The following is a 23227-nucleotide window of genomic DNA, read 5'->3' as shown; positions in this document are numbered from 1 at the left end:
TGACCTCCTCCACCTACTATATTTTGAGGCAAGAGTCTGTTGTTAGCTGTGATAAAAATCCCACTGGAATATGCTCCTTTGTACCGTGATAATAAGTAGCCAGCTCTCTCTACTGGTTTTGATGAAAAGGGAAAAAGCCATGCGATGATTCCAGAAGTGGTCTTTGGCCGTCGCAGTTGTGGCTGTTGACGGTGGCGGGGAAAGGAGGGGGAGGTGGTGCAGTGCAGAGTGGGCTAAAGGACTGGGGGCTGTGAACAGTCATGGGATGTTGACAGGAGAATTGCCAGTCATCTCTAGATCCAAGAATGATTAGATAAGGGGCCCTGCTTTGATGAGTTTGAGGCTTATTAAGATAACTGGCATTTGCTATCTTCTGTGGCTCTTGATTTAGGAAGACTTTTGATCTTTTCCATTTGTCAACAGATTCCCAAGTGGTGAAAGAATAATGGGATGCCTGTGACAGTGATATTGAGCATCTTTTCATGTGCTTAGTGACCATTTGCATCTTCAGAGAAATGTCTGTTCAGATCCTTTGTCTTTTTATTATTGAGTTGTGAGAGTTTCTTAATCATTGGAAATTTGATTAGCCTCTGGTAATATCACTGGCAAATTATCTCTGGCTCTACTTCCAAACTCTGATTTTTTTCTAATTTGTTTGGGTATCCATTGACCTGAAATCTTTCTTTCTCCTCCCCAATTTGCTTATTTCACCTGAATGGGAGCGAAACAGACCGAGGTTCAAGAGGAAAGGGCAGGTATAACAAGAAATCCTGCCTCTGGCAAAAGATAATATGGATCTTGGCTGACTTCAGCTTCTGTAGCAAAGAAAGAGACAAATATGTTCTTAAGGGACTGATGAAACAAAGGAGACCTAAGAGAACTGAAAATGTTAACATCTGTACAAAAGCAGTGCATGAATGTTCATAGTAGCATTATTCTTAAGAATCAATGAGTATGAACAACACAAAAGGATAAATATTACGGATTCTACTTATATGAGACATCCAAAGTAGTCAAATTAATAGAGACAGAAAGCAGAATGGTGGTTGCCAGGGCCTGGAGGAAGGCAAGAATGCAGAGTTAATGTTTAATGGGTTAGAGTTTCAGGTTGGGAAGATGAAATTCTGGAGGTAAATGGTCGTGATGGTCATACAACAGTGTGGATATACTTAATGCTGTTGAACTGTACACTTGAAAATGATCAAAATGGTAAGTCTTATGTTGTGTGCATTTTGCTACACACCAAAAAAAATCAGTTGTCAGAAAAAACAATAACAAGAGACATTTAAACAACCCAAAAATCCATCAGGTGATGAGTGGATAAGCAAAATGTAATATATCCATACAATGGAATATTACTTGGCAACAAAAAGTAGTGAAATACTGATACCTGCTACAACACGGGTGAACCTTGAAAACAGGCTAAGTGAAACAAGCCAGTCACTGAAGGTGTCATATAATATATGATTCCATTTGTACGAAATGTCCACAACAAGCAAATCCACGGAGACAGAAAGTAGATTAGTGATTGCCATGGGCTAAGGATGGGGGATGTGGGGAATGACTGCTAATGGTTATGGGGTTTCTTTTTGGGGTGATGAAAATATTCTGAAATTAGATAGTGGTGATGGTTGCATAGCTCTGTGAATATACTAAAACCCAATGAGTTTTTTAATGTTTTTAAGTGAGTGAGTTTTATGGTTTGTGATTTATATCTCAGTAAACTTCATTTTAAAAAAAAAAGGGCGATAGTGTCAGCTTTATGAGAAAGGATGGGATTGTGGAGAGGAAGGTGGATTTCTCTTCCTGGATCCTAGTGTCTCTTATCGTGGACCCAGAACTTCTGAATTCCACCACTGGCTCTATTGTTCATCTTTTTCTGTATACTTCACGGCTCTGCTTTGTGAGCTTTCTTTTCCAAAGGGAGCTACAAAAGCCTTTTCCTTTACCACGGTTTGGTACAGGTTCCTGAAATACTTTATTTTGGAGAGGAGGAAAAGGCTTACATATCATCATAATACAAGAAGCATGGGATTTGGAAAAGAAACTGCTGTTTTAGATAGCCGGGAAGCAAAATCTCATCTTATTTTTTAAATACATTTTTTTAATGATTTGATTTTACACTTTTTCTTACTGCATTTCAAATCTTTTGGTTGTTAATGAACCAGAGGGAGAATCATGGAAATATAACCAACAGGGATAAGAATGTCTCTGTGTGACAAAGTCCATGTTACTTTAATGTAATGAATATTTTAAATATTCTGATCTTTATTCAAAACCATTTGCCTAAGTTTTAAAGATCAGAAAATCAGTTTTACATTAAACATTAATAATAACATGATTTTTTGCTTCATTCAGGTAACTCATTAAAAAATTATTTTGAGTCTCATGAGACTTGGACAAAAATACATCATCTTTGTTTAAAATATGTAGTATTTGGGTTGTCAATTTTTTTTTTTAACTTAACTGATTGTGCTAATATGGAAGTGATGTGGTAAATGATGTGCCAAAGTTCATACCATGAGAAGGCTGAGTTGATGCATTTATTTCAAAGGTGCTTTAAATTTGAAATGTTAACAGAAGAATATTACTTGTGATTCATATTCTTCAGTGGAATAGTATTTTGATTTCATTATTTAAACATTTCTCTTTTGTTGTTTGGTGAAGTTGGATTTATCCAGTGAATTTTCTTCAAATTTGAGCTATAAAATTAACTTCGAAACTTTTTTCCTAACACAGTGTGTAGGTAATTAGGACATTAACACATTTAAAAAATAATTTATTAAAGATAAGGTATACCAAAATCTATGCTGTGGCACGTAGGTTAAAAATATTTAGTGCACCATAAGTTTGAATATAATGCTAAGGAACTGCTTATGTGTAGCACTTTTATATGTAAATTTATATTGATACGTCTAAATGCCTAACTTTTCAGATACCCGCTGGGACCTCACTATCTAAAACTCTTGGTGCATCATCCCAGGGATTTATTTAAGCCTTTACTTGCATTTATCTGGTACTTCAGCTTCCTCATTGATTTTTTTCCTTATTATTTAATAGATAATTAACACCTAGTTGGCTATCAACAGCTTTTACAAATCAGATATGTCACCTTTTGATATCATGTAGCAAATGAGATTCTGCCTTATTAAAAACTGTCTACATTATGTTAGTTTAAATCAGCCAGATCTGATGATTGAAATACTCACTTTCCCATTCTTTCTTGCTGATACTTCAGGACTAGTAGGATCAACAGGCAGATCAGTATTTTTAGGAGTACTGATACAACATTTGGTTATATCCGTGGGCATTTATTAGCAATCATTAAATTCTATAAATATCAAGATGTATTATGAAAGCATTTTACAGATTTTTAGATTGGTAATTGGGAGTCAGTCTTAGGAGAAAAATCAGGATAGATGTAGGAATTTGGGCAGGATGTGGCTAAAAGCCCATCTAGAAAGCTGCTATGTTTGTGATAGAAATTTCTTACCTATTGGACTAGGTCAGCCACTTTCAAACTTAATAGAAGAGGAACTCTTTTGAAATGAAATCTTAGGTGTCTTAGGAATTAGTTCCTACAAGTTCCATGTAGATAATGAGGGAGTTTCTCAGGTAGTTTAAATCTCTGTTGGGGGGTGGGGTGGAGTGGGGAGGTGATGGTTCACTGCTGGCGGGACTGCCAAAGCGCTCTGCTGGACTGTAGGATGCTGGGGCACACAAGTGCGTTCAGCTCTACTGTTTTAGCCTGTGAAACTGGGTTGCTGATTTTATTCGTTCTACCTTACCTTACCTATAAATTTGAGGATGTTATAAAATTTTATCCTGGAATCATTGAATTCTCTGTTTCTTGCATTTATAAATCTTTCATTTGTACAGTTCTGTAGACCACTTCTTTTTATGTGCAGGTGTCTACCTCAGCAATTAAGACTGTTGCACCTTACTCTAGGCAGCAGTCTCCTGTGGTTAGACTGGTGGTCTTTTTTTTGGTGTACCCTCCGTAAAAGTGAAATTAAGTATGCAGTGTACATAAAGTACATAACATAAAGTACTAACATAAAGTTAAGTATGCAGTCAACCTTTTTTTGTAGCAACTGGCTTCCACGGCATACATGTTATTATTGGGTCTACCTTCCTAATTGTTTGCTTCTTAAGACAATTAAAATTTCATTTCACATCTAACCACCACTGTGGATTTGAAGCTGCTGTCTGATACTGGCACTTCATCAATGTTGTATGAGTATTCCTTTATGTTTCTATCTATCGATTCATATTAATTAGTACAATTGACTTCGAATCAAATCTACTGTTGCTAATATGTCATACTCATTAAAAATAAACCTGTTTTTTTTTTTAAAGAAATAAGAATAACAATAAATATATATTAAAATTACCTCCTTCCTGCTTCTTAGCAGATTACCTCTACTTACCCCATTCTGGAGACTCTTTTAATGCCTTAGATCCTTTAATCTTTAGATCCTTAAATTCTTTCCATGTTATTCCAGCTTATTCTTTTTGTAAGGGCTGGAAAGATGCTGGCTGCCAGAAGTTAGATGATCAATTAGCAGGTGCTTATTAAGGAAGCTATGGGTAACACTGTTTGTTTGTTTTTATCCTGTTTGGCTTGTGATTGATTTGGTATGTAAAAATTGTTTAAAAAGGAAAAAAGTAACAGCCCAAAGGGCCAGACCTGCCAGATAGAGGTGGTAATTTTAAACGTTTCTGATAACCTTAGAGCTCTCTACTCAGGTGTGTGCATATACTTGTTTTTTGAGGGTGTGGAGGGAAGCACGGGACCGCATTGTGGGTTTCCCTGGCCGTTACCATGCGTGGGACATCCCTCATCAGTCCTGGCTCTACAACTCCAACTACTCCTGTGAGCTGTCCATGGTGCTGACAGGTGCTGCCTTCTTTCACAAGGTAAGAAAAAGCTTGGTAAGATTGGCATGAGCTTGGTGGAGGTGAGCCTTTGTGTGGTCGTGAAATGCTGCTTTAAAGATAGTTCTCCTAATATGTCCCTTCTATGCTGGAATTAAGTTATTTCTATTTTTAAAGACAGTGATCAAGATGATTAGAGCAACTTTGGAATAAAAAGTCAGGATGAGAAGGCTGCCTGTGTAATGGCACATACGCCAATTAGGAAAATCAGTTCATCCTTCTAGTCATTGGCTCTCCCTTTGTAAAACTGAGAGCATTGGGCCAAAACATTGTCCACATTTACACTGTCATTCAGACATGGCCTGGCCAATAGAAGGCTGAACCTAGCCCTCTTCTGACTCAGGCTAATCACTGTTACCCGAGGCCCTACCACAGCCTCTGTCTGTTGGGGCTTTGCAAGTTCTGTTTGATTCCTTAGAGCTTTTAACTTTCACCTTGCCTCACATCCTGATTTTCATTGAGTATCCAGAATGCAAATCCTTCCAGTCATTACTCCTCTCCTGTATTGTGGTTGCTGAACTCTTCTGTTTTTTCACTCCTGACTCATCTTCCCTCTACCTCTCATCTCTTCTGTAAAGCAGCCACTGGCCACACGTGGCTACTGAACACTTGAAATGTGACTGGTCAGTTTTGAGATGTACTGTAAGTGTAGAGTATATACCAGACTTTGAAATCTTAGTGTGAAGGAAAGCGTAAACTATCTTATTAGTAATTTTTTATATTGATTGTATGTTAAAATGCAGTTATTTTGGACACACTGGGTTAAATAAAATATATTACTAATTAGTTGTACTATTTATTTTTATTTCTTAAACATGTGGCTACTAGAAAATTTAAAATGAGGAAGGGAGGTTATAGCTCAGTGGTAGAGTGCGTGCCTAGCATGCACAAAGTCCTGGGTTCAATCCCTAGTACCTCCATTAAAAAAATTAATAAACCTAATCCCCCCCGCTAAAAAAATTCAAAAAAAAAAAAAAAAAAAAGAAAGGAAAAAAATGTGTAAAAAGAAAGAAAAAACTGAAAGGAAAACCCAAAAAGTAGAAAAGGGAGGAAACAGTTAAAAGAAAAAAAACAAAAGTTAGAAATGACACAGGTGACTCACATTATATTTCTGTTGGATAGTGCTGCTCTGTACCTTCCCTCCCAGGTCATCCCCTCTGGGCTCTGAAGAACCCCTATTCTGAGAGAGCCACGTTGCCTACACCCCCCTACTTCGCAGGATAGCTCCTTTGTCTCCTTGATCTGATTGAAACCTGACCTTTCTCTGAGAACAGTGCTTCCCCTTTAGCTGGCTCCTGTATTCCTTCCAGGGACAGTGATTGAAGATGCTCATTTCCCCAGATTTCTACTTTGGAGCAAGGTGTAGAGAATTTTCACTGCTTATCAGTGACACTTCTAGACAATTACTTCTCAGCTGTCATGTAAAATCTCATTCGAGGCTCCTAGCATCTGTCTTGTTGCTCCATCTTCCAACCTCCTAATCATCCCTTCACAGTCATCAGAGACGTTGGCACCTGGCCTGTTGTCCTGATCACCACTCCATGCCCTCTGTCATTCTGGGCGACGTCATTGCCCTCACGGAGGACCCGTCTAGCATGCTGTCTCCCCATAATTGTTGAAGTATCCCAGGGCCCCAGCTTCTGACTAGTGCTCTTCTTTGTGTTTTCCTTAGGTGTTCCCTTGTACTCTCAAGATCTTGTGGCTTTTCTTAGCATCTATCAGCTGGTGATTTCCATCCTTATATTCCAGCCTTGGCCTTTCCCTGAGATCTGTGCTCATATATGTAATTGTTTTCAGGACATCCTCTGTATGTCCCTTTGGTACTTCAAACTGAAAATTTCCCCCAAAAGCTCATCATTCCTCTCCACCTCCCTCAGATCTTATGTCCCTCATATAATTCCCATTCCAGATGGCGACATCTTGCAAGTCTCCTCAGAACCTTAAACATTGTCTTACCAGGGACATTTTGAACCAGCCTAAGAGGTCATTATACTCTTGCTTTTTTTCTTTTTAAAACTTAATGTGTGAAGCTGATAAGCTCATCCTGTTCTTGAACGGTGCCCTCGTGCTTATTTTCCAAACTTGGGGAGGGGCTTTGGCTGGGCGAGGAGCTGCCAGTAGGATTGGAGAACATCTGGCTGAGAACTCACCCCTGTCTGGGAGGCGCTTATTCTCACCCTGGTCATTTGAGAAGGAGCCACTGGTTTAGCAGTGCCCACTCACACCCTGAGAATTCACTTGCTCTGAAATGTCTACCTTGTCAAGTCTCTAACTGCTTTTTAAAAATTACAGTAGTCATATAATGGAAAAGAATCTGAAAATAAATACATACATATATATACCTATATATGTATGTATATGTTTAACTGAATCGCTTTGCTGTGCACCTGAAACTAACATTGTAAATCAACTACACTTTGATGAAAGTTTTTTAAAAATTACAATAGTCAGACCCCTTTACTTTCAGGTAATAAATAATTTATTAATAAAGCTTAGGTTTGTTTGTTTTTTTCTCTTTGAAAATCTAGAGCAGAATTTACAAACCAGCAGCCCTGAGGCCTTCTGTGGCTACAGAAATGTTTATTTAGCTCCCTGGTGCTATTCCATACACCACCAGGTTTTGAAAATCAGGATCTCACAGAAGGATCTGGACCTCAGTGAAAGTGCAGGTCAGGTGTCCTGGAGCAGGGCCCCTCTTGACGCCAGCTGGAGCTGCATAGCCCGTCCCCTGCAGGTGGATGCATCTGTGCTTACTGTCCGGTAACACTCTTTCTTACATCCATTTCTTTAAAATGTCACTTATTTTTCAGCCTTACTTGTTTGGCCCTTGAAAGCAGTTACGTTGGTCGTTCCTGATCTGGAGCAGTCAAGTGTTTTTTTTTTTTTTTTTTTTTTTCATTCCAGGATAAGTGCCTATCAATAAAAAATTTTGGTCCCTCACAAATACTTACTTGTATTTTTATTGATAAATTATAATATGTATACTGCTAGACTTGTAGAAATAGTTATAAGGTTGAGATAAATATGAAGTTTCAAAAGGGTAATATTCTCACTAAATTCTTAAATTTTAGTGAAAAATATGATTGACTGTGGTTTATTATTTTTGAAAATCTTGATTTTTGACACTGTATGTTATGGTAAGTCAGAGGTTTATTTTAAATTAAACGTATTTCTGATACTTGGTTTTAATCACTGTCCCTGGAAGAAATACCTGATTGCCATGCCTCCTAGGTTGTGATACTTATATACCAGTTCGGTAACTTTTTGTTGAAACTGGACTAGAATTTCCATTTCTGTGATGCCTTTTTTTTTTTTTTAGCAAACTAATAAGATGTTATATTTTTATATTTTATAGTAGGTTCTAAAGATTTTTTAAACAGGTTACAAAAGTTTTTTTTTCCTGTTTTAAAAAATGATTTTTGGCATTTAAAAAGTCATATAACAGTGGAAATACTTCTAAACATTCATTTTCATAATGCTTTCTCCATTATTTTTAAGGTAATTCTCTTTTCTTATAACGTCACCTTTCCCTTGATGAAGATATGGATTGTATTTGGTTAATCCATATTCTCATTAGCATACTGATGACAACCACTGGCCACTGAACGGGGCAACAGATTTTAATCACATGCCTTTTTGTAAAAGAAAAATACATAATTCATATTTTAAGTTCACCATCTCTTAAGTACTTTGCCACAAGAGAACCAGTAAACCACCATACAAAAATTTTATTATTATTTTACAATATATATTCTGCTATTTAAGGTCATAAAATATATAAATCAATTTTATTGGGCACCTCATCTATTCATTCATCATCAGAATACTGTGACATATCACAATTAACAATTGCCCTGTTTTATGGCATTTGCCCGTTTCTGTGGTGTAAATATTCTTACCATGACTAAATTCAAGTCATCAACATGAGTCACTGAACATGGAGTTGGGAAGACATGGGCAGTTGCTTACTGTTGTATAGTATTTTCACCATTCGGATATGATAGATTTAAATAACCTCAGGATGACAGTAAAACGTAATAAGTAATTGTAAAATGAATGAATTAACTAGTTAGTTGAGGAGTGATAAGCTTCAGGTACTTATTGGTGTTTAATATAACTTAATTTTATGTAATTATATTTTTAATAATGGCTATTTTTTTTTTATAACAAGCTCACAAAATTCCTAAATAGTCTCACAAAACCCTTGAAAATTTAGCAGTCATCACTGATTGCCAAGTCTGAGCTGGAGCACCACTCTGGGTCTTGCAGGGCATTGAAGAACTTAGGCTTTTACTCTGAGGTGAGAGGAGAAGCCATAGAGGGGTTTGGAGTAAAGGAGGGACGTGATCAGTTGCACTTGTGTTTTAACACGATCACTGTGCTGTCCTGAGAACGGACTGTCGGGAAGAAAATATGGCAGCAGGGAGACAATTTAGGGGAGATTATGAATAATCCAGGGAAGAGACAATGGTGGCTTGGAGCAGGGAGTGGGTGGTGCCAGGAGAGAGGTGACGAGACTCTGGAGTCTCACTGAGGCACTGAGGGATTGGATGTTTCTCAGCTCAATGGCTTACTGAGGTCTGAGACGACAACCAGGCCTTCCCCCTCACTTATCCCTCATTGCCTTTGTCAGAGGTAGAATGTTCAACTGAACTAGTATCTGACCTAATTTGATAAGTCTTTATATTGTCACAGAATCACTGTGGTGCCAAGGAGCTTCCATGAAATTTTGATTCTCAATGAGGGTGATCATGGGAACTTGGATGGGATAATTCCTCACTGCAGATCTGCCTTGCAGGGTGTTGAGCATCCCTGGACCCAACTCCCTAAATGCCAGTCGTGCTTCCCGGTGATTGCCACACCCAGCCTCCCCCCACAGCACACTTCCTGTCTGCCCCCTGCATCTTTTTGCTGAAAGCCAAAGAACTGTGGCCTCTAACAAAGTATGTGATTCTTTTCTGCCTCTGACAGTATTATGCCTACCTGTATTCTTACGTGATGCCCCAGGCCATCCGAGATATGGTGGATGAATACATCAACTGTGAGGACATTGCCATGAACTTCCTTGTCTCCCACATCACTCGGAAACCCCCCATCAAGGTGAGGGTCCCCTTGCCTGCGGGGGCGGGGGTGCGTGCGTACCTGATTCACTTTGTAGTCGTGTAGATGTAACTCACCATACCTCAGAGTCCTCGTCCGTAAGATGGGGATGGTGACACCACCAACCAAGTAGGGTCATCTTAGGGTTTATTGAGTTGTTAATACAGGGGCTCTTCACTCCTCAGTGTAAATGGACAGAATTCAGAGGGTTCAGAACATGAATGGGAAGAATGTTACATCTTTAATTTTCACTAATCTCGAATTGGAATTTAGCATTGTACTCAATAGATTAGTCAATTATATAGAAAAGCAGTTCAGTGAAGCGGAAACCCAGATGACTAATAAACATGTGGGAAGATGCTCAGCGCTCTCAGCGGGGGCGGGGATACAGCTCAGGGGTAGAGTGTGTGCTTAGCATGCACGAGGTCCTGGGTTCAATCCAGCAGCTCCATATTAAAAAAAATAATAAAAAAAAGATGCTCAGCTTCTGTAATAATCAGGGAAAATGTAAGGTGAAACAATGGGATATAGTTTATGCCCATCCAATGGGCAAAAATGAAAGTGTGATAGTACCAGACGTTAGTAAGGATGTGCAGAAATTGCAGGTGTTACCCTGGCTGGTGGGTGTGTACAGTGGTACATCTATTTTGAAGAGAGTTTGGTTTTATCAGGTACAACTGAAGGTCATGTTCCCCATGACCTAGCAGGAGAGGGACAGAACGGGGCGGGTGACACAAGGATAAACTCCATTTGCAATGTCTTGTTTCTTAAAAAAAAAAAAGAAGAAAAAAATATGTAATCTGAAACAAATAGGGCAAAATGTCAGTTTTGACAAACTGGTGCTTGTTTATGTTCTTCCCGCTTTTTAAGCATATTTCATTCACGTATTTTAAATCAGTAGTAGCAAGTGTTTTCTAGTAGCAAGTGTTTTCACTTGCTAGGTAAGGACCTTATTTATGTATGTATAGCCATATATAACTCTTTGAATATACTCCTTCTTTAAACAAACACCTGTACAGTGAAAATGACGCTCAACATAAGAAGTTTCACATTTTCAGTCCCCACCTGGTGTATGTGTACGTCCATAATTCCATCTTACTTCTTCCCTCCATAGATAATTGCTATCCCGAACTTTGTTTTTTAAATTCCCTTCCCCTCCCCCCTTTAAAAATTGTTTTCCCGCATATGTATTCATCCCTAAATGATTGGCTTTTTTTTTAACTTTGTGTAAATGAAATCAAACTATAAGCATTCCTCTGCATTTAGTTTTTTTTTAAAAACACTCAATTTGAGCTTAGTCAGTGTTGATGCTTGTAACTATGATTTATTAATGTCCATTGCCCCAAAGTCTTAAAGATGCTCTCCCCCATACTCTTCTGAAAGTTTTAGGTCTTGCCCTGTTGTATTTAAATCATGAACCCTTCTGGAAGTGATTTTTGTGTGTGCTGTGAGATAGGGTCCCAATTTCAGTTTTGTCTCATAAGCAGTTTTCATTGCACACTTAGTTTATCCATATCCAGTGATCTGCAGTGCTGGCCTGTCACTGATCAGGTGACTCTGTGTACTTGGGTCTCTTTAAGGATTCTTTATTCTGGTCTGTTGATCCAATTTGTTCAGGCACCAAAACCACAGTAATTGTCGTATCTTTAGAATTATTTTTTATATCTGCTAAGACAAGTCCTGTCTGTTAATCTTGTACTTTGAATGTCTTGTCTATTCTTGGCCCTTTTTTCTCCCACATAAATTTTGTAATCATCAGCTTGTTAAGACGGACACGTACACACAGAGTTGGAATTTTGATAGGAATTGAATCTGTAGGTGAAATGGGGAAAATGGATATCTTTAAAAATATGGCGTATTATAAGATCGCCAAGCTATAAAGTTCCATGATAATTTTCCAGTAGAGGTCTTTGAACATCTTTTTAGGTTTATTTCTAGGTACTCTATGTATTTTGTTGCTATTATAAATATTTTCCAAAAGTTACGTTTTCTTTCGTTGTTATAGAACTATTTATTTTTGTTTCTTATATCTAGAAAACTTGCTAAAACTCCATTTAAAATTTCTTGTTGATTGATACCCGTTTTCTGTGTTGACAGTCATACATCCCTCGTGCAAGGCACTGTATTGTTTCTTCCTTTCTAATCCTCATAAGCCATTTTATTTTATTTTTTCTTACGATAGTCGCCCGGACACCCAGTACAGCATTAATAGAAATGGTGACAGTGGGCATCTTAGTTTTATTTAAAGGAATGCTTTAAATAGTATGCTGTTAGCTGTGATGTTTGCTTTACATTTTAGCTTATTGACTTTTCTTTCTATTCCTAGTTTGCTAGAATCTTAATTGTGAATGATTTTTTAAATTTTATTGAGTGACCTTATTATCCGTTGATACAGTCCTCTGTTTTATCTGTAATCTCTGGTGTTGACATTCATGTTTTCTTTGGATAAACACATTTGGTCACAATTCTTTTTATAAGTAAATTTCTGTATTTAGTTTTCTAGTATTTTATTTAGAATACTTGGATCAGTGTTCATGGGTAAGTGGGCCCATAATTTCCCTTTTTAGTATTTATTTCTGGTTTTGGTATGAAAATTGTATCTAGTCTCATATGAGTTGGGGCATGTTCCCCTCTTTTTTTCTTTATTATGGAAGAGTTTGTGCACAATTGGAACTGTCTTTTCTAGAAGGCTTGGTAGAACTCACCTCTGATACCTTTTGGGGCTTTGCATGTCCTTTGTGTGAAGGTACGAAACTGGAGATTCTGTTTCTTTAATGATTTTCAGGTTGCTTGTTTCTTCATTTTCTTTATTTTTTTCAAACTTTTAAATTGTAAAATATATAATGCTCATATAGAAAAAGGCATAAAATTTAAGTGCATAGCTTAATTATTATAAAACAACCTATTAAACGTGGGGTGTCAGGACCCTGGAAGCTCCTGCCACTCCCAGTCACAGCCTCCTTCCTCACCCCCAGTTTTAGCCACTGTTGTGGGTTCAATTGTATCCCCCCCAAAAGATACGTTTGAGCCTGAACCCCAGTACCTATGGATGTAATCATAATTGTAAATAGGGTCTTTGAGAACGTAATCAAGTTGAAATGAAGTCAGACTGGAGTTGGATGAGTCCTTAATCAAGCATGACTGGTGTCTTGTCGCAAGAACTGGAGAAGAGACCCAGAGACAGACACACAGGGAGAACACCAGTGACCGTGGAGGCAGAGGTCCGAGTGACGTGCACGTGAGCCTGGCTGGGATCTCCAAAGAGAAGGGCATGGAACCAGTTCTGCCGGAGCCTTCAGGGAGCACATGATTTCTGACGTCCAGCTTCCAGAGCTCAAACACTGCAAGCTTGACCGAAGGGACAGAGGATGAAATGAAGGGAGGATGTGGAACTTCTGGGATCCTACCAGCAGCAAGTGGGCTGGTGGAGCTACTTGGCTGAGAATGTGTTACTTACTTCGAGTGATGGGAAGAACAGCTCAGAATCCGGGGGCTGCTGCTGGCCAGGGCCTGTGGGTGTGGGCCCAGCGCCAGAACCCCCGTCTCCTTGGTTCCAGAGAGTGGCGCCACCTTCACAGGGCGGCTTCCCTCGCAGTCCAGGAGGACAGGGAGGATTGCTCTCAGGTCTTGAAATCTAATGGGATTCGCCCTGCTGGGTTTTGGACTTTTGGGGACCCTGGACCTCTTTTTCCTGCCTGTTTCTGTCTCTTGAAATGGAATGTCTCTCATATGCCTGTCTCACATTGTGTGTCTGAAGCGGATAACTTGTTCTCCAGGAGTCACGTGTCCACAGATACAGAGGGATTTTATCCTAGGATGGACCATATTGAGTCTTAACCGTATCCAGTGTAGGTGATTTAAAAGAGATTTGGGACTTTCTGAGTTGATTATATTTAGATGAGATTTTTGGACTTAGTGTTGATCCTGGAATGGATTAAGACTTTTAAGAGATGCTGGGATGAATGTATTTTGCATGGGGGAAGGTCATAAAATTTTGGAAGCCAGAGGGCAGGCTGTTTATTATGACTACGCCCCCCCCCCCAAAAGTATGTTCACATCCTAACCCTTGCACTTGTGAATGTGACCTTATTTGGCAGTAGGGTCTTTGTAGATGGAATCAAGTTAAGATGAGGTCACAGTGGAGTAGAGTGGGCCCTCAGTCCAGTGTGACTGGTGCCCTTGTAAGAAGAGACACAGAGACACACACACTCAAGGGGAGACGGTCACACAGTGACGGAGGCAGAGGGTGGAGCGTGTACCAGCCAAGGAGTGCAGGGACTGCCGGCAACGCTGGGACCCGAGAGAAAGGCCTGGAACAGATGGTCTCCTGGAGCCTGCGGAGAGGGGATGGGCCTGTAGACACCTTGGTTTCAGACTTAAAGCCTCAGGGCTGTGACAGAACAAATTTCTGTTTTTTTGGGTCACTGAGTTTGTGGTAATTTGCTACAGCCGTCCTGGGAAATGATTGCTTTTATCACCTAAGCATGCATCCCTGAACACTGGGATGGTGTAGCTTCAAAATAAACTTCCTATATTATGATGGACTGACTTACAGGGAAGTTACTGAGGTAGTACATTCTCATCTGCCCCCATACAGTTTTCTGGTATTAACATCTTACTTTAGTTCAGTTGTCCCAATTGATGAATCATTATTGATAGATTTTATATTACCAAAGTCTGTCTTTTATTCAGATTTCCTTAATTTTTGCTCAGTCTTTTTTTTTTTTTTCCTTTTAAACTAGAATGGTCAGGGAGAAGATAATACAGAACACAGCAAAGAGCCACATGTGAGAAAACTGCCCGCAAGCCTAGGGGCGGGAACTCTTGGTTCCTGGATTGGAACATATTCCATGGTTCTCTGGGACAGAAAGGCTGCTGGGAGCCCCAGGGTCCCCCTGCTCACTCCGCATAACTAGTCCACGCCCAGGGCACGGGCCAGACACGCGGAATGAGGCCTGACAAGTTACACCTGTTCCCCGACGAGCCCTTAAGAGAGGATCGCTCTCTACAAAGGCCCCCTGGCAGGGACCACGGGGCCACGAGACCACGGAGAGCTTAGAGGTAGTTCCTCTGCAGCCAGACACGTAACAAACCCAGACTGATCTATGCCCGGCAACTCCCTCCTCCGGATGCTCACTAACTGGGGATGTGGGAGCGAACGAGATGCCTCCAAGCCAACATTAGGTCTTTGGTAAACAAGGATAAATATAAAACACGTTCCACAAGTGAGCTTGAGCAGAACGGAGCACAGCAGGTGAAAGGTTCCAAAGCCCCATTTAGTGCCCAGCACAGGAGGAGACAGAGGGGAGGGTGGGGGGAGATGTGTGTGTTCTTTTTTGTGTCCATTAGGACTTTTGTGGTCCCTCGTTTCTTCCATCAAACTTTGAAAGCTCACTGTACATATGATACACATTTATTGTTATAGTCAGTGTCTGATAATCCTATTCTGCAGTGTTTGGGGGTCTTGCTTCTGTTGTTTGTTTCTGCAGCTTCTCCCTCACGTGACTCGCCCCTTTTGTGACTTTGGGTTGTGAGGTCATACTCTTTGCAGTTTTGCTGAGGGCTCTTCTTTGAGTCCTGAATTGACACCCGGGAGGGCCTGCACTTGCCTCTCCGTGTGCCTGGGCTCACTGCCCGCCTGGGACCTGTGTAAGCTCAATGAGCATACTGGGGTTTTTCAGGACACAGAGGTAACAGAAATTCTAGCCTCAGATGTGTGAGGGCCAGCTGTGGTTGTAAGTTCTCAGAGGCCGAGTTTCCTCTCCACATAGAACTCAGACTGAGAAGGAAACGGTGCGTCACCATCTCTCTTCGCGGGGCTGCCTCCTGCCCACGCAGCCATCCACTGGGTCCCAGGGCTGCAAAAAGTCTTCAACCTGATTTCATGACCATTGCCTCCCCAACCTCATAAAAACCACAGCTCCTGGCTGTCTCACTGGAGTCAGGCCTTTTCATTACTTAGGCCTCTGAGGATTTCATTTCTTTCATTACAGGCTCAACTATACTATTAAAGAGATGGTTTATATATATTTATGCTGCATTTTCAGGGTTCTGTCCTGAGGAGTTTTTACCTTATTTGGCCTGCCGTGTTGTTGATAGTGAAACTTACAATATTTTTCATACTTGTCTAATCACTTGAAATTTCACCATAATAATAATTGCTAAACAACGATATGACCACTTTCCCACGTCTTTAAATATAGCTTTCTTAGACTTAAAAAAAATAGATGGGCAGTATTTAGTAAGTATTTAAGCAGTCCCCTTTTGGTGGGGAGTTTTCCAGTATTTTGCTAGTGAAAACATTGATAAAATGAGCAATTTCATACCCACTTCTTGCCTCCAAGATAAGTAGCAGGAGTGGAGTTACTGGTTTTTGGTGTCTGAAGTGCGGGCCGTTTGCGCAGCACATCCTTACCAGTGATGTAGATACGCGTGGGGCAGAAGAGCCCCGGGCTCGGGCTCCCGACTTGCTCTGCAGGTGAATGTAGCCCTCGGGGTCGGGGTCGTCCCCACGGAAATGGTTGGAAATGGTTGGTTAAGCTGCCGGCTCTCTGTCAGCGTTAGCCCCCGGGAGTCTCACCTCTGCTCTTTCTTCCCTGCTCCCTCCCAGGTGACCTCACGGTGGACCTTCCGATGCCCGGGATGCCCTCAGGCTCTGTCCCACGATGATTCCCACTTTCACGAGCGGCACAAGTGTATCAACTTCTTTGTCAAGGTGTATGGCTACATGCCCCTGCTGTACACGCAGTTCAGGGTGGACTCTGTGCTCTTCAAGACCCGCCTGCCCCACGACAAGACCAAGTGCTTCAAGTTCATCTAGGGGCACTGCGCTTGTGGGGAGGCTGAGCAGAGTGAGGGAGGTGGCTCCCCAGGTCCCGAGACGCTGAAGGACCTCAGGGACGCCCACCAGGTAGGTGGCTCCGACCCTCTGCTGGGAGAGGCGGCAGGGAGAGTGGGAGGGCGAGGCCGCCTTTCCCCTGAGGTCGGCCACACTGGGCCCGGAAGTCGGTCCGAGCTTCCCCCGGGCTCCCTGCGCAGGCACTGATGATAGCTCACACTGAGGACCATGGGGACTGCAGGGTCACTCTCACGGTTCAGAAGCCCAGGACAGCTGGTTTGTGGTTTTTAAATTCACTAACAACTATTATTATTTAAAAAGTTTCAGATTTTGCCATTCAAGGCTTATTTATATGTGTGTGTTTATATACATATATGTGTATACACACGTGTGTACATATGTGTGTGTGTATATATGCACACACACTCACATACATATACATATATATATATATTTGAAGGGGAGTTTGACATTTCTGCCCATCTCGCAAAGTGAGGGACCCACTGAGGTGGTCTGTGTGTTGGTGGAAATGGATCCTGGCCTTACGGTATCTGGCTCATCTGTAAAGTGTCATCTCCGTCCTCGCCAGGGGCGTGTGTGTGCAGAAAGAGAAGGGCTGAGCATGGCTCTTCCAGGGCCTCCCAGGAGATCAGGCCTGTTGCTTTGTTCCTTCCCCATTGCCAGCGGCGCTCTGTAGCTCGAGTTGTCCGCTCAGCCGAGTCCTCGGTGTGGGGGACCTGCACCTAGGGGGCAGCCGGGCTCCCCTCTGCGGGACTTGGTAGGTTTGAGGCTTACTGCTGGGCTGTTCTGTCCTGGTCCCTGCGCTGCTCTCTCCCCTCCCGTGTTTGAGAGAAAACTGAGGAAGGACTGAGACCTGCAGACAGACCCCCAAATGGCTTTTTGTTTGACCCTCCTTTTTGTTGTGCTTTGGCTGCAGACTTTCCTGAAGGTTCTCTCATGTAAGAGAACAGAAACCTGGGGGCTGCACTCCATGTGTGGTCTGAGTGGTTGCGGGTCAGCCTACTCTCTCTGGTGCAGGACAAGTGAGCATCCTTTGCAATCCCACCCGGCTGGCCGGGAAATCCACAGCAAGGCACCTGCCTTGGGATAAATCCTTGGTGAAATTCACCTCCTCTTCCTCCCATGTCTGGACCTCCGTCCTATAGTTATTGGATCCCTAATGCTGGGTTGGTTCCAGGACCCCCTGAGGTGTGGTATGTGCCAGGATCATGGGAGGATTAAGCTCAAATCCAGCTTGAAGTGTAACAGGCACTCACCTCCCATAAAGCTGGTTTAAATTTCTGTTCCCTGGGCTAAAACAGAAATAAGCTATATGTATTTTTTTCTTTTTTTGGTAATGGCAGCAGTGGGGGAACTGAAGAGGGTGTTGGTGGTGTTTAGCAGGGGTTTAGCCTGTGACCTCTACCGTATTTCTGGGCCCCACTCCTCTAGTGATGTTGAGTCTAGGAGGTTTCCCACGACGGATCGATCGGAAGCTCAGGTCTGCCCTGGGCACGCACATGCCTTAAGCCAGCTCTGTCTTCCCCAGACCTCGATGTCCTGTGCTTCTGTTTCAGGGGAACATATCTTCCTCTGACCTGCCTGCACCAGGTGGGTTCTCTTTAAGTTTCATTTTGAAGGCAGGCTCTGTCCTGTAGGTAACACCCACCTGTAGGGCCTCTTGACCTGGGGCTCTCCCCGTCAGCAGACAGGACGGGGACCCTGTCCTCTAGACGCTCCCACTGGCATCTTCTGCCCAGTTCCCCTGCTGAGACAGCCACCTAGGAGACGGCTCTGCTGCTCTGCAACCCAGCGGAGGGGTCCAGACTCCTTGCCCTAACTTTCTGATGACCCCTTCTTTGACTTTGGACTTGATTCTTTGTAGCAGTAGCCTTCTTCCCTTTGGGAAGCCAAAGAGTGTGGTGTTTTGAGCTATATATGTGGCTGCTATTTTTATCTTGTCTGTTGTAATGTGAGGAACTCCTCTGGGTGGGCCTGGTGAGGAAGGAGCCGGCTGTGTGAGGAGCCAGAGCGTGGGGTCCCTGAGGAGCCAGAGCTGTGGGCAGATCCAGGAGCAGCTGAGTGGCCTAGGATTACGGATGACCCCAGAGTGCACTGCAGGGAGGGCAGTGATGTCAGAGCACAGACGAGGACAGCACTCTTTGGATCTGAACGGGACACTGACTTGAAGGACTCCGGACAGCAGGCTGTGATGGACACTGGCCATGTTCTTAAAGGATACTTCTCACGGCAAGAGGCAGGGTGGTCAGAGCTTTTGGGGGCTTGGTTAGGTCTCCCAGAGGAGGGCTGTTGCTTTTTGCAAGTTGGATTAGGGAGAGGCCCAGGTCCAGGCTTAGAATGCCATCGATGCTGATCGGTCACCTCGGGAAGCCAGATGTCACCTGCACCACCTGACTCCCTGGAACACGGAACCGCCCTGCAGACACGCGTGGGCCTCCTGGGCTGTCCTGCTAACACCTGTCGCCGAGTCGTTGCTCCCGGGGCCCAGCACGTTCTTGACCTCCAGCTGGCCAGTTCGCTCTTCACCAAGAGGGGGTGCCCACCGAAGGGGGAGCCTCCTCAAGGTGTTGATCAGGCCATTCTGAGCTTTTGCACCTGTGCAGTGGCCCTCCGTCTGTGTGGACTGCAGCTCGAGCCAGGGCCTGTGCACTGAGGCAGTGGGGTCCTTTCTTGGCGCGTAGGGGTGGGTGCTGCAGGGGCTGCCGGCCTGGGTGTGCACTCGGGGAGCTCCTGTTTGCAGTGATGGCGTTTGGAAGGGGTTAGCTCTCTGATACCCATGCCATGTCCATCCACCCCACCCCCTTTCCAGTCATGAGCACAATGGTCTTACATTGGATTTTTGTAAAAAAAATAAAATAAAATGAGACTCTAACTCTAGCAGCTTGGAGCTCTTTTGTGATTTTCCTCGGCAGCAATAGAAGAGTGACGAGAGAAGGAGCCTATTCCAGGAGCCACCCAGGCGTGGCCTGCAGGGACCCTCCCAGCATGATGTGCGCTGTGCGATTTGGTCCTGGAGCAGCCTGCGTGCCCGAACCCAGGTGATGCTGTCAGTGTGGGTGGACAGGCAGCCTGGCCTGCATCTGTTTCTGGGATTAGTTATTTGATTACGCAGAGAGGCACGTAGGTATCGCCGAACTGATTTGAGGGAGTTGTGGGAGCACGTGGCACAGGTGTGCCGCCTTGACGTTCATAGTAAATTTAAAACGTGTGTGCGTGTTCCCAGTCCAGACAAGAGGGCTGGCTTAGGATGGCTCGGTTGGTCTAGAGGTTACTCTGCTGACTTGGAAGGAGTCACTACAAGCCCTGCATCAGGTTGTGTTTAACTGTCAAGAGACCCGTCCTTTTGATGTCTGTGGTCCTTGGCTTCTGCTCAGCTATGGGATCAGAGCCATCCTCGGAGGGGAGAGCGCCGAGCCACGGGCTTGGAGATGGTTGGAGTGGGAGAGGAGGATGTGGAAGCAGAGAAAAGCTGCGTCGGGGTTGCCCCGCTCCCGGGCTCTGCAGTTGCCAGTTTGGTTTGTACTGACAATCTTAAGAATGAGTGGGACCTGAAATTCAGTGCTACTCCAAAGGTCGGGCTGACAACTGATCAGGTAGGTTTTGCAGTGGGTGAGGGAGGTAGACGTCATATTGGGTGGGGATGCCTCCTTGGGTCTGGAGTTTTGGCTGTCAAGCTGCTATTATTCCAACCATCCATCGTCTTGTTACAACTTGTCCCAGGATCAGAGAGACTTGAGGAAGTTGGACGAGGCTGTAGAAATGAGCGCCTTGCTGTACACAGAGGTAACTTGTCCAACTTAGGTTCTGTGCCTGTTAGTTCTGGCCTGGGCGTGAGGTAAGCCAGAGTGGTCAAGTGGTAGTGGTTGATGTTGTCATTGAAATCGAAGGTTCCACAATATTTGCAAAAATGTGGTTAAGGAGGATAATGTTGTGGTTAAGGATGTGGACTCTGGAGTAGACTGCATGGGTTCAAGTCCTGGCTCGCCCATTAAACTGTGGAGGGGAGCAAGTTATGTTCTAAACCTCTCGTCTGTACAGAAAATGGCAAGAACTGTGCCCACGTCTTAAAGACTTGGTGAAAGTTCACGTCGTAAGTTTGATGAGTCCACTGTTCGGCACACACCAGAAATGAACTGTTAATGGGGTAACACACTGTGAACTTCTTAGTGGCTCTTTCTACATTCTACTCATTCTGACGTCAACTCCTTCAAGACTCAGCTGCAGCACTGCTTCGAGAAACCCTCCCTTCTCAGAAGTCGCTGCTTCTCCCTCCCCAGTCTCCTGTTACAGCAGCCTGACCTGTCTGTCTGCACTGTGCACGGTGGTGTCTTACAGGTCTGCTTCCCACACCAGATTCAAAACCCCTTGAGAATAAAGCACTTACACGCTAAACAGTTTTTTGATGAATGAAATGACTTGAGAACAAAATTAAGGAGGGTCACGTAGAAATCGTAGCTGAACAGTAATCAGAACCTTAGCACTTCTGGAATACAGCTAAGTGGTATTTATTACCAGAGCATTAAATGAAGCTGGCACACAACGGCTAAGAAGTCGTATAAAATTCACGATTTTTATTATTTAAATATTCATTGACAAAGGGGAATAAGAACTAAAGACCCAGAATGGATCCCAGAAGAGGTCACTGAAGCCATGCCCTCAGGCCAGGCTTGGTTTGCTGTTTAACTTCACTGTTCCTTGACTTGTTTTAATTGGGCAAATTGTTTCATATTGCTTCATTTGTCTTCTTATTTGTGAAAGAGTGCAGTCCTGCTCATACTGTAGGGTTGTCATGTTAGAATTTGAGCTATGTAGATCCTATTTATTTAACCGATCAGTATTAGTATTTCATTATGAAAAAAATTTCAAGAAAGTACAGAAAAGTTCAAATAATTTTTATAGTGTACACCTGTATACCGAGCAACTGTTCTACTACAGTTGTTTAAAGCTCCCTATATACTCATCCCTCTGTCCATTTTTTTCATCCCTTTATCTGTCCCTCTATCCTTTTATCCATCCTATTTTTGGTGCATTTCTAAGTAAATTACTGACATTAATACCCTTCCTTCTAAAGAACATAAGAACACATATTAACTGGGGTCAGTATTAGTTTCTATGTGTTTAATGTAAACTTTACATATTAAATTTACACACTGAAATGCACAAATCCTAAGTGTATTCTCTGACTTGTGACAAATGCATACCTGTGTAACCAACCCAGTTAAGATATAGAACATTTTTCTCAAACCCAGAACATTCCCTTGTGTTCTTTCCTAGCCAGTCTCCACCTCCACCCCACAGAGATAACCAATGTCCTATTTTTTTTCCACCTTGGGTTAGTTTCCCCTGTTCCTCGAATTTCATATAAATGGTGCCATACAATTTTTACTCTTTTGTGCAAGTCTTCTAGACACTCAGAGTCACGTGTCTGAGATTCCTCCAGTGTTGCAGGGATTAGCAGTTTGTTCCTTTTATTGAGAGGTACCCCTTGCACGGCATCTGCTGATAGGCACTGGGGCTGCTGCCAGCTTGACTGTTAGAAACGAAAGGGTGAACATTTCTGTGCAGTCTTTTTGTGGACTTGTGTTTCCAGGTGAATACCTAGGGGTGGAATTGTTGACGAGGCAGGGTTATATACGTTTAGTTTTATAAGAAACTGCCAGAGCTTTCCCCAGAGTGATTATACCACTGGTTCTCCCACCAGTGATTCTGAGTGTCGCAGTGGTTCCACACCCTCACCCGTCTGTGCTGCTGTCAGGCTTTTTGTCATTTTAGCCATTCTGGTCGGTGAGTGATGGTGTCCTGTAGTTTGAACTTGCATTTCTCTGATGGCTGATGATGTTGAGTACTTTTTCATGTGCTTATGCCATTTATATGTTATTTTCTTTGAAGGGTCTGCACGAATATTTTGCCTGTTAAAAATCTGTTAAAATTTTTTTTGTCTTTTTTTGTATTGCTTTTAAAAAAAAGACATATTTTTAATAGACTTTATTTTTTTGAGCTGTTTTAGGTTTACAGGAAAATTGAGTGAAAAGTACGGTTCCTCCGCCTCCTTTCCCGCCTTGCATTAGTGTGGAGTATTTATTACAGCTGATGAGCGAGTACTGATGGGTTAACTGAAGTCATAGCTTACAGTAAGGTCCATTCTTTGTGCAGTGTCTTCTTTGGGTTTTGACAAAAGTATCATGAGACGTGTCCACTACTACAGTATTGTATAGAACAGTTTCACCTTCTGAAAAACCCTGTGCTCCAGGCGGCCTGCTCTCCCTCCGACCACTGGCAGCTGCTGCTGTTTTACTGCCTCCATAGTTTTGCCCTTTCCAGACTGTTGTG

At 42.8% G+C, this 23227-nt stretch overlaps 1 protein-coding gene across 5 annotated transcripts in view; it reads left to right on the top strand.

The window, feature by feature from the left end:
* The window catches only part of EXTL3 (exostosin like glycosyltransferase 3), an 88214-nt gene extending 68440 nt beyond the window's left edge, over nucleotides 1-19774 (top strand). For all 5 annotated transcript variants that reach the window (XM_010967816.3, XM_074355611.1, XM_074355609.1 and 2 more), the window contains exons 4-6: nucleotides 4776-4920; nucleotides 9910-10038; nucleotides 16649-19774. In XM_010967816.3, coding sequence (XP_010966118.1) covers nucleotides 4776-4920; nucleotides 9910-10038; nucleotides 16649-16858 — 484 coding nt within the window. In that variant the 3' untranslated portion in view covers nucleotides 16859-19774. The remainder of the gene's footprint in view (nucleotides 1-4775; nucleotides 4921-9909; nucleotides 10039-16648) is intronic.
* The last annotated feature ends 3453 nt before the right edge of the window (nucleotides 19775-23227 follow it).

The sequence above is a fragment of the Camelus bactrianus genome, chromosome 31 (genome assembly GCF_048773025.1).
Source record: "Camelus bactrianus isolate YW-2024 breed Bactrian camel chromosome 31, ASM4877302v1, whole genome shotgun sequence".
Classification (NCBI taxonomy): Eukaryota; Metazoa; Chordata; class Mammalia; order Artiodactyla; family Camelidae; genus Camelus; species Camelus bactrianus.
The sequence above is the reverse complement of the archived record's forward strand: the minus strand, read 5'-3'. Positions and strand labels throughout refer to the sequence as shown.